Source organism: Acinonyx jubatus, chromosome D2, assembly GCF_027475565.1.
Source record: "Acinonyx jubatus isolate Ajub_Pintada_27869175 chromosome D2, VMU_Ajub_asm_v1.0, whole genome shotgun sequence".
In the NCBI taxonomy this organism is placed as follows: domain Eukaryota; kingdom Metazoa; phylum Chordata; class Mammalia; order Carnivora; family Felidae; genus Acinonyx; species Acinonyx jubatus.
The window spans coordinates 50,812,502-50,824,084 of NC_069393.1; the positions used below are offsets into that span (position 1 = coordinate 50,812,502).

The 11,583-nt window shown below is 43.5% G+C and overlaps 1 protein-coding gene across 1 annotated transcript; it reads right to left on the bottom strand.

Annotated features, from left to right (window-relative positions):
* Nucleotides 1-5,456: 5,456 nt before the first annotated feature.
* FGFBP3 (fibroblast growth factor binding protein 3) lies at nucleotides 5,457-8,646 on the bottom strand. Its single transcript, XM_027062617.2, has 2 exons — nucleotides 8,572-8,646; nucleotides 5,457-8,303 (listed from the first exon to the last, which is right to left on the bottom strand). The coding sequence occupies exon 2, from the start codon at nucleotides 8,213-8,215 to the stop codon at nucleotides 7,424-7,426; it is 792 nt and encodes a 263-aa protein (XP_026918418.1). The 5' UTR covers nucleotides 8,216-8,303; nucleotides 8,572-8,646; the 3' UTR covers nucleotides 5,457-7,423.
* Nucleotides 8,647-11,583: the final 2,937 nt, after the last annotated feature.

The window sequence follows — 11,583 nt, forward strand, 5'->3', positions numbered from 1 at the left end:
AAGCTTAACCCACTGAGCCACCCAGTTAGATCTTTCATTTTTTAAATGGCCACATAGTATTGTATTAAGTTGAACCACATAAAATTGACATTTTTCTGAGGTCAGAATGGTCAAGTAACAGGTCCACATTTATTCTGTGAAAGGGAAGAATATGCAAAATGACTTCCAAAGGATGAAGGAGCCATGAAAGGGAAGAAAAAAGCTAGCTTGACAAGAAATGGCTCATTAAGGGGACTTACAGACAGAAGCATGTCTTGGGCTCTGCAAAACCAGTAGGTCTCCTGGACCCCGCCTCCCTTAAAACCTACCCTCATCTAAGGTGACTGGGTGGCTCAGTCGTTGAGCATCCCACTTCGGCTCAGGTCATGAGCTCACCGTTCTTGGGTTCAAGCCCTGCATCAGGCTCTGTGCTGACAGCTCAGAGCCTGGAGCCTATTTCAGATTCTGTGTCTCCCCCTCTCTCTCTGCCCCTCCCCTGCTCCCATTCTGTCTCTCAAAAATGAATAAACGTAAAAACAAAAACAAAAACAAAAAACCTACTCCTATAGCCCTAGAAGCTGAGAGTACTTGTTGGGGGACCACCCAAGGGGAAATGTTTAAGGGTAGTAGTGTGTCACAGTTATAGCTCCAGGGCAGATTAAGGATGTTATGCTCCTGGGATGTACTTAAGAGTGGTTAAACAAAAGGAAAGAATGTGGGAGGGGCAGGGTTGCTCAAGAAGGTTTCTGGTCACAGCACAGTCATCAAGGTGGATTTGTCCAAGATGGCCTTAGTTTGGTTCACACAATATGGCTCAATCCCATATAAATGGGTTGCTTGGGGCACCTGGGTGGCTCAGTCTGTTAAGGTCAGACTTTGGCTCAGGTCATGATCTTGTGGTTCGTGAGACGGATCCTCTGTCTCCCTCTCTCTGTCCCTCCCCTGCTATCTCTCTCTCTCTCTCTCTCTCAAATAAATAAAAATTTTAAAAAAGATAAATGAATTGCAACTTACTTTCCCATTGATAGAAGTTATTTCTGTTTTTTGGCCAATATAAACAATGTTGCTATTAATAACTTTGTATGTGTTTCTATGTGTCTTTGTGTGAGAAATAAGCCCACTGACCCAATCAAAGGAGGGATGAGGAGACACGGAGCACGGAGAAGCAAGGCTTTAATCAATGTTCTTGCTGCAAGAGTAGGTGTCTGGGGCCACCTGGGTGGCTCTGTCGGTTAAGCATCTGACTTCAGCTCAGGTCATGATCTTGTGGTTCATGAGTTTAAGTCCCTTGTCAGGCTCTGTGCTGACAGCTCACAGTCTGTAGCCTGCTTCAGATTCTGTGTCTCCCTCTCTCTCTGTCCCTCGGCGCTCATGCTTTGTCTCTCTGTCTCTCAAAAATAAATAAACATTAAAAAAAAAAAAAGTGGGTGACTGATGGACAGGCACACTCAGGGCAGTCACAGCAGACAATTTATCTCCTAGAGTGCAAGTCCCTCCCACAATTCCTCATTGGCTGAGGACTACTGAGGTTAGTCTTACCTGGAAGCCGCCAATGCCCATGTAAAGTAAAAAGTATTTTGATTGGAACAAATGTACATTCCTTGAGGTGACTCAGATACTTCAGTTTTTTGATGCATACTCATTGCCAAGCCCATGAAAAAATAAGCTGTGAAATGGTGAGGGGAAGAAGAACCATGAAGTGAAACGTCTAAGGGTTTGGGACTCCATTTGTGTGTGTGTGTGTGTGTGTGTGTGTGTGTGTGTGTGTGTGTGTGGAAGGGGGTGGGGATGGGGAGTTGTACATATTTCCAATAGATTGTAAACCTATTGTTAACTAGACAGCACAGCTTTTATTTGGAATTTTTGAAAATGAATCATCTCACTTCTCACACCTTGTATTAATTTGTCTTTAGCCACTCCTGGGTGGCTTAGTTGGTTAAGTGTCCGACTTTGACTCAGGTCATGATCTCATGGTTAGTGAGTTTGAGCCCCATATGGGGCTCTATGCTGTCAGCACAGAGCCTGCTTTGGATGCTGTGTGTCCCTCCCTCTCTCTCTTTAAAAAAAGAAAGAAAGAAAAGAACTATCCAGGTTAAGGGTATGGGTATTTCAAATTTTGAGAAAATAAACTGCCAACCTCTCTTCCATTGAGGTTACACCAATTTACACCCCCACCGATGTTATCTTAGAGCTCTTGTTTTCTGGAGCCTTCAGCGGCATAGTATATATTTTTTCCTTATGCCATACTGAGGCACAAAAATTTTTATGACTTGCCCAGAATTAGACCTAGAGGCAGAACTGGGACGTGGCCCAGGAATTTTAAATTTACATCATTTCTCTTCATCATTTCATTTAGATTTTCATTCACTTCCCACACCTGTTTTTTGAGTTACAGTACACCCAAGTTTACCTCAAGCTAACACCTTCTAAGTGGGCTTCCCAGATAACCAGACCTACACTTAAAGCTCATCTTCCTAATCTCTTACATGTAGAAGCCTAATTTCTTTTATCGTTGTTCTCATTGTTCTCGAAGGGTTTCGTGTATATCCTAAATTCCAGCTTGTCGAAGTCTAGTCCTCTGTCAGGGTGTACCCACCCCACTTCCTCAGCACCAAACGAAGTCCAGGACATCTGGCACAGTATCAACAAGTATATATTGTTTAGTTAAATTGATTTTTATTTTTATTTTATTTTATTTTTATTTTTTTTAATGTTTATTTTTGAGAGAGAGAGAGAGAGAGTGTGAGTTGGGGAGGTGCAGAGAGAGAGGGAGACACAGAACTCAAAGCAGGCCTCAGGCTCCGAACTGTCAGCACAGAGCCTGACACGGGGCTCGAACTCACAGACTCACGGACCGTGCGATCATGACCGGAGCCAAAGTCGGTCACCCAACCGACTGAGCCACCCAGGTGCCCCTTAAATTGATTTTTAAATGTATCGTTCTGTAAGGGATGAAGATGTAATATCTCTTGGGTACCTATTATGTGCCAAGTTTTGCGTGGTGCTGGGCGGTATCCAACATGTCACAGAATCTATTCTTCATGGTAACCCTGGAAGTTGGTAAGCCTTATTCAACAAGAGAAGAGAAAGACACAGGAAGAGATTAAGCAGTCTTCTTAAAGTAACCCGGAGTAAGAGGTGGGCAGAACTAGTATTCAAACCAGTTGTCTCTGGCTCCAATGCCAGTGCTTGCCCACATCACAAGAGCTGCCTCCTAGGGCGCTTTGCCTAGGGTGCAAAATATAAGGGATTACCAACAAACTCCATCATCAAGATAAATGATATTTTAATGCAATATTTTTAAAAAAATAAAAATTAATGTAAAACAATCCCTGATAAACAAAACATCAAATTTTTCAATGAAGACAGTATTATTCTTCACTGGTTTTCATTTTGCCTCAGGCTCCAATATAGCCTCCCTGAGTACTGTTGCTGATCCTGTTTTTATTTAAAATCATAAGTGGGGGGCCTGCCTGGCTCAGTCAGTACAGCATGTGATTCTTAATCTAGGGGTCATGAATTCAACCCCATATTGGGTGTAGAGATTACTTAAAAATTAAATATTAAAAAAAAATTTTTTTTAACATTTATTTATTTTTGAGACAGAGAGAGACAGAGTATGAACGGGGGAGGGTCAGAGAGAGGGAGACACAGAATCTGAAGCAGGTTCCAGGCTCTGAGCTGTCAGCACAGAGCCTGACGCGGGGCTCCAACTCACGGACCGCGAGATCATGACCTGAGCTGAAGTTGGCTGCTTAACCGACTGAGCCACCCAGGCACGCCAAATCATTTTTTTAATGTTTATTTATTTTTGACAGAGAGAGAGAGAGTGCATGAACGAGTGGATTAGGGGCAGAGAGAGAGGGAGACACAGAATCCAAAGCAGCCTCCAGGCTCTGAGCTGCTGGCACGGAGTCTGATGAGGGGCTCAAACTCACGAACTATGAGATCATGACCTGAGCCGGTCAGATGCTTAACCAACTGAACCACCCAGGTGCTCTGTTAAAAATAAAATCTTAAAGGGGCACCTGGGTGGCTCAGTCAGTTAAGTGTCCGACTCTTGATTTTGGCTCAGGTCATGATCTCACAGTTCGTGAGTTCAAGCCCTGCATCGGGCTCTCTACTGTCAGCACAGAGCCCGCTTTGGATGATGCTCTGTCCCCTTCTCTCCCCTTCATTCACACTTTCTCAAAAATAAACATTAAAAAAAAAAAGTTTTTTTAAGTGTAAAAACAAACCATAAGCTAGGACTTAGACTAAGTCATTGGATGAAAATGTTGTTTTAGAAGGATTAAAATGTTGGTGGTATGTCAGGGCAAATGGAAATAGAGACCAGAGGAGTTTGTAGGTTGAAAAGATTTTGCCTGGTGGAGATGAGTTCAGAAAAGCAAACTGGGCATGGAGTACATGGGTGTAATTCTACTTTTCCCTGCTAGCTCTGTGCTAAATAACTTGGGAAGTACAAGAGAATAACATGGTTCAACACTTTTAATAAATTCTCTGTCTCCAATAGACTGAGTGACAGATGTCTCACAACTTCTGATACCCATGTTTGATCCCAGCTCTGACAATAAACCTGGGTGAGCCCTGGCAACTTTCCATTCACTTTTTTTTTTTTTTTTTTTTTAAGATTTTATTTTGAAGTAATCTCTACACCCCAGGTGGGGCCCAAATTCACGTCTCTGAGATCAAGAGTCATGTGCTCCACTGACTGAGCCAGCCAGGAACCCCTCCCTTTACTCTTGATGGCACCTGTTGGGGGAGAATACCCAAGTCCTTATCATTCCTCCTCATTATTTTAGACTGTTTGATTCTGTCTTCTCCCACGTGCAGATTTGTCCTTCTGGCCCAACCTTCCAAATCTTTCTAGATGCTCCAGATACAGAAGCCTTTTCGATTTCCCTGGCTATTTTGGTTGTCTTTCTCTGGAACTCTTCTTCCTTGGTATATAACATGTGGTACTCTACAGAGAGGACATGTTGATTTTCACATGCTGTTATCACTATGCAAAACTATGTATAGGATTCTGGAGTGAGAGTAGCGGTGCCATAGGGACCTCAGATTTAACCTGGCCTAACTCTCCTCAATGTACATAGCCAAAGTCACTCCAGAAGCTGGGGGCAGGGTCTGTCCATTTCCCTTTCACTGCAAGCAACTGGCCTCTATCCGTCCGATTTCTGTTCTTGAGATGAAGTCCTGGTATAGTTTTTCTCAAAGAATAAAGGAGCAGAAGCGGGAGCAATCTGCACTGTGTACTTGGGCCTAGAGTTTGGCCTTTCCTTCTTTCACGGAGGTAAGCTCATCCATCAGACTGTCAAAGGGCACACAGGAAGGATTGGCATTTGTCTTGTTTCAAGAGGTAAAACCATGATTCTCGCTATGGTTCTAGACAGTGGTGTTTCATTTCTAATCTACTTCTCTGATGACACCCAAATTTTGCCAACCTTTTTAGAGGAAGTGTATACTGGCCCCAGTCTTTTTTTTTTTTTTTAATTTTTTTTTTTAATGTTTATTTATTTTTGAGACAGAGAGAGACAGAGCATGAACGGGGGAGGGTCAGAGAGAGGGAGACACAGAATCTGAAACAGGCTCCAGGCTCTGAGCTGTCAGCACAGAGCCCGATGCGGGGCTCGAACTCACGGACCGCAAGATCATGACCCGAGCGGAAGTTGGACACTTAACCGACTGAGCCACCCAGGCGCCCCCTGGCCCCAGTCTTAAGGGAGTGGTCTCTAACTACTCTGAACTTCCTTTCCACGGCGAAGATGAATTTTATCTAATGGTCAACGTTACTCAGAATGTGGCCTCATAAACCTGGCCTGAAACCGTGTGCAGTCTGAATGTTTTGCCAATTGTGTGAATACAAGAAGGTACAGAAAGGCGAGACATAGCTAACATTTCTTAGAGGCTGGTCAAAGAAGAGTTCAGGAGATGTTCGGTATCTGTAAGATTGTTGCGTTTACCACTGTTTTAAAGGAGTGGGTGTGAGAAGAACAGAAGGTCAGAAAAAGGTAACCTTATATCTAGCAGTGGCTTAAAAGTCCCATGGGCTCAGGCCTGTAATATGAATGAATAAAGTTTACAGATAAGATTTCTAGGCACAGCAGAAAACTCTACACAACATGCCTGAACTACAATGGGCAGCCAATATTCAGTGTCAGCCAATGGTTGCCTTGTTGGAAGGTAGATCAAAACATGTATAGATCTGATTTTTCAAGAGAATTCAGAAATCTTAATTTTTATATGAAATTATTTAATTTTTAAATGCTGGCAACACCTCCAAATTGAGAGGGAGGAAGAAGAGAGGAAAACTGAGAGAACCACATGCAGGCCAAAAGAACAATGATACAACCCAAGGTTTGCCAGTTTGACACTCCTGCTTTATGCAGACTTCTTGTCTTTTCCTTACCATTCAAGAGATGTTTGGGAACTTACTTCAAGCTACACTCAGAACTATATCAAATGCAGTCAGAATTTCCATTGCCCTGCCAGCTCTTTCAAGTTATCCATACAGTCTTTATTGAGCACCTAACATGTGCAAAGTTATCATCGCATCTTACTTAAAATGAAATATGTTAACAATTAATTACATGGAACAGATACAACTTCCATAATGGTCCAAATGACTCTGAGATATATACTTAATTTCAGCTTTTTAAAAAATATATGGTCAAATGTAAAGAGGATTCTTTTTTTAAACCTACTGGAGCACTACAATCCACCTCTGAATTTAGAAGATTAATGGGAAAATTTCAGAACATAAGGCATCCCTCTGTTTAAAAGTAACACTTCTAAAAGAATTCAAGGGCAACCATCCTGAAAATCTTTTCATTGGAGGCAATTTTGACCTCTGAATGGCTTCTATCCCAATAGAGGTCATCTATGACACGAAGCAGTACCCAAGTTCATACTAATTCCAAAAGGGGGAGAAAAAAAAAAAGAGTTGGGAATCTCGTCAGCTGATTGGGTGAGAAGTCACTAAACAATTCAACCTGGCTCAGGGTATCAATAGATCCTGATTACATTTTAATACAAATGTGTTAAACAGTACATGTTGTATCCTGCTTCCCACATGAGATTTACATCACTCTCCTCACTTTTCCCCCCTTAGTTTTTTCCAGCCTCCCTTTGTACTCCTGTCTCTCTCCCCGGTCTACAGTTTTTGCACATTTAAGGTATGCCTACTTCTGTTTCCACTATTTTTTCTGCTCTTAATCAGGGTTGAGACTCTTCAAAAATGTTTAACGTCTCTGCTGTCTCAGAGATTCTCCATACCCCTTACACTCTCATCCCAAGGCCCACGCCCTCCCACCCCCTCGCCCCATTCTAGAACCTGGACTCCTCCCCACTCTCCATCCCTTATCTCCTGGCCTAAGATGCCCTTAACTTCTCCTCCCCGGATGCGTACCTCCCCCCACCCAGGTTCCTCCCCAGGCGGGCAGCCTCAGCCATTCCAGAAATTGACAAAGAAGTTGCAGAGGGAGTGCCACTTCTCAGCACAGTAGGTCTCCGTGAGCTTCGCGTTCTCGTCCAACCCGTCGGGATCCGGCCCGGTCCCCAGGGGTCGCTCCTGGTCTGGGTCCGAGGCCGCCTTCCTCTTGCCGCCGTTGGTCTCAGAGGGCTTCCCTCTGGGAGACGCGCCGGCGGGAAGTCGGGCCCCTCCGGAGGGGCCAGGCGCGGGCTCCCGGAGGCGCCCCCGGCTCCTGGCGCGGGGCTTGGGATCCGGGGGGAAGCCCGCCGCAGTGGGGCGCGCGGGTGAGGACGCGTGGGGCACCAGGCGCAGCTCAGCGCCGTGGCCCTTCTTGCCCGCGCACACGCGAGCCTTGAGCGGAGCGGGGTCCTGGCACGGCCGCCGCTTCTTGCGCAGCCCGCCCAGCACCTGCTTCCAGTAGTGCGCGCCGCGGGCGGCGTAGGCGGCGCAGCGCTCCGGCTCCCCGCGGTAGGCGCACTGGTGGCGCGCCCCGTCCGGGTCCTGGCAGCGCAGCGCCAGCTCGCTGCCCGCCGCGGGCCCCGGGGCGGGCAGCAGGAGCTGCCAGCTGCACGCGTGCCGCTCGGGGCTGACGAAGCGGCCGGAGGAGCCGCCCGCGGGACCCGGGGCCGGCTGGGCCGCGCTGCCTGCCGCCCCCTTGTCTCTCCGGGCGGCCACGAGGAGGCAGCCGCCCAGCAGCAGCAGCAGCCGCAGCAGCAGCCGCAGCAGCAGCAGCGGGACCGACGCTCGCTGCCTCCGAGGACTCATGGTCCGCGGGGTCTGCGCTCAAGTCGGATCTTCCGGGACGCCTGGGCGCTTCAGTGGTGGCAGGGCAGGAGAGCAGCGTCCCTCGGACCTGGGCACAGAAGCAGAGACCGCTGCTGCAAACGCATCTACGAATTCCCCTTCCCACAGCAGCCTGAGAGAGGCCCTCTGAGGAAATCGCTTACTGTCTGCAAAATCGTTTTAAATCTTTTTGAAACCCTGCGCGAAGACGAAAAGAAGGCGATGCCTGAAAATTGCCGCTTCCACCCCCTCCCTTCTTCACCCTCCAGTAAACTATCTACAAAAACATTTCAGATTATTTCTGGGAAACATGCATTTTGACTGCACTTTGGACTTACCGAGTTCTAGGAGAGGTGGTGGATCTTTATTAGGGTAGAGGGAATGACTGCGTGAGAGATTGGTCGGTCTTAGCCGGCTCCCAGTGAATGAACGTGTTATGAATGGGACAGGAGGGGCCTCCCCCACTGTGCCCCTCCCAGACTTTTCTCACACTGGGAGATTTCCCACCACCACACACATACATACACACCCCAAATGTATGATAGAAGTGACACTGTGGCATGAAATATACATCTTGCGCTTAGCTTCCCATGTTTAAAATAATCATGCAAATTTTAACAAGTCATTCTTTTCTTTCCTTTTACATATTTAACCACCCGAACATAAAGTTAAACAGATCTAAATTTTAAGAGTTAATAAAAAATTTCATGTTAGAAACAAAACGACTGTCCGTGTTCTAAACCAGGCATTGCACTCTCTTCATATCATTCTGAGTTCTATATTTTCACCCAGCACTTCCGTAGTGTTTCTTATCCTAATAATGTAATCTGAATAAAAATAACAAAATGTACAAATAAAAATGTATCCTAGTTTATTAATATACCATAGTGTCCTGCAGTTCACCCACAGATGGGCATTTGGGCTTTTGATTTTTTTTAAGTATTATAAATCAATTATAAAACTGCTTGCAAAAATTTAGAAGTTTAAAAAAATAACTTATTTGGATTATAGTTACAAGGTAATATTACCAATTCAAATGCTGTCATCTTTAAGAGTTAATGTATTCCTGAATCTTGAAAATTTTATATTTAAGCAAAGCTTAAAATATTCCATCTTTAAAAAAATGTTCTCAGTAACAAATGTGTTTTTTCATTTCAAGAGTTTGTAACACTTTATAATTGTTCTATACATGTGAGTATTTTCCTAAAATAATTACCCAAGATGTCAAGAAGTCTCATTATATTTCCTAGTGTTTTACTGCAGACAGTATTATCTATGACCGAACTCCTTTTTGGTATTGTATTTGAACAGTTATAATTTGATCACTTATAAAAACCAAAATATTTCAGAATTAGAAGAATGAATTTAAATATATGTTAGTATATGTTAAATATATAGTAGTCTATACTGATCTAAGAATGGAAATTTTTATCTCTGGTGAGATCAGACAGATTAAATGACTTACCCAAGGTCACACATCATTTAGCGATAAAGCCACAAGCTTTCAGCGATCAATAACCTTTACATTTCGGTTTTGTATTACATTATCACTTTCAAAGTCATTTATGTCTTTGTTACATCAATTCGATGTTTAATGAAAAGCAATTAGTACCTATGCAGTTAACAAATATTAATGTAAGTTTCATAAACAAGAGTAGCATATTAATGTACTTCAAAGATGGAAACTTCTCTCTTTCCCAGCAAACCATGTTTGTAGAGTAAAGCACCGCTAAGGAGAGTTACAGACTTGTCTGTTGCTCTGGCATTACTTCTGATCGGCTAATGAACGGAATTGGAATCGTTTCTCAGCTAAAGAGTGACATCTTGTGACATTCTGTACTAATTACAATGAAAAAGTTGATTAATTTGAAAAGTCCTAATCCTTAAGAGAGAGATTCCAGAGGCATTGTCCGAAACATTGTTCCCCGAGGAAAAAGGATACACAGATGTGCTCTGCCACGTCAGAGAGGGGTAATGTCTTACTACAAGTTACTTTTTATTAACTGTGGTAAAATATACATATCACAAAATTTACCATTTTAAACATCTTTCAGTGCACAGTTCAGCAGCACAAGTACATTCACACTGTTGTGCAACCATCAGCGCCATCCATCTCCGGAACATTTTCTTGTCTTCCAAATGTACCCATTACACAGTAACTCCTCATGCCTGCCTTCCTTCACCTCCTGGCAACGGGCATTCAACTTTCTATTTCTAGGAATTTGACTATTCTGGGTACCTCCTGTAAGTGGAATTAGATAGTATCTGTCCTTTTATGACTGGCTTACTTCACTTCGTATAATGTCTTCAAGGTTATTCCTTGCTATAGCATTTGTCAGAATGTCCTTCTTATTTAAGGCGGAGTAATACTTCACTGTTTGTATACACCACATCTCGTTTGTCCATTTGTCTATTGATGGGCTCTTGAGTTTCTCCCACCTTTTGGCTCTTGTGAATGATGCTTCTCTGAACATGGCTGCACAAATATCTGTTTGAATTCCTGCCTTCAATTCTTTTGGGAATATACCCGGAGTGGAATGAATGGATCATATGGTAATTTTATTTTTAACTTTTTGAGGAAACCCCATACTGTTCCCATAATGGGTGCGCCATTTTACATTCCCTGTAACAGTGCACAAGTGTTCCAATTTCTCCAAATCCTTGTCAATGCTTGTTATTTTATTGTTTGCTTGCTTACTTGGTTTTGTTATTATAATAGCCATCCTAATAGGTGTGAATTGACATCTCATTGTGGGTTTTTTTTAAGTTTATTTATTTTTGAGAGAGAGAGAGCAAGCAGAGGAAGGGCAGAGAGAGAGAATCCCAAGCAGACTCCCTGCTGCCAGCACTGAGCCGGATGACGAGCTTGAACCCATGAACCGTGAGATCATGACCTCAGCAGAACCTGGACCTCTTGAAGTCCTTTGCCCATTTTTTAATCAGGTTGTTTTTGTTGTTGTCTTTGAGTTGTAGGAGTTCTTTATATATCTAGATGATAACCTCTTTTTCAAAATATTTTTAAAGATTTTATTTTTAAGCAATCTCTACAACCAACATGGTGCTCAAACCCACAACCTCAAGATCAAGAGTTACATACTTCACCAACTGAGCCAGGTGGGCGCTCCTAGATATTAACCTCCTATGGATATATGACTTACAATATTTTCTCCCATTCTATAGGTTGCCTTTCACTCTGTGGATAGTGTCTCTTGATGCACAAAAGTTTTAAATTTTGATGTAGTCCAAGGGAAGACACTATTTAAAATATCGTGATGTGACATATGTAAGAAAACATGAAATATGTGTCTTAATATTGATTTTAAAAATGATCTTGCTCGCATCAATGATCC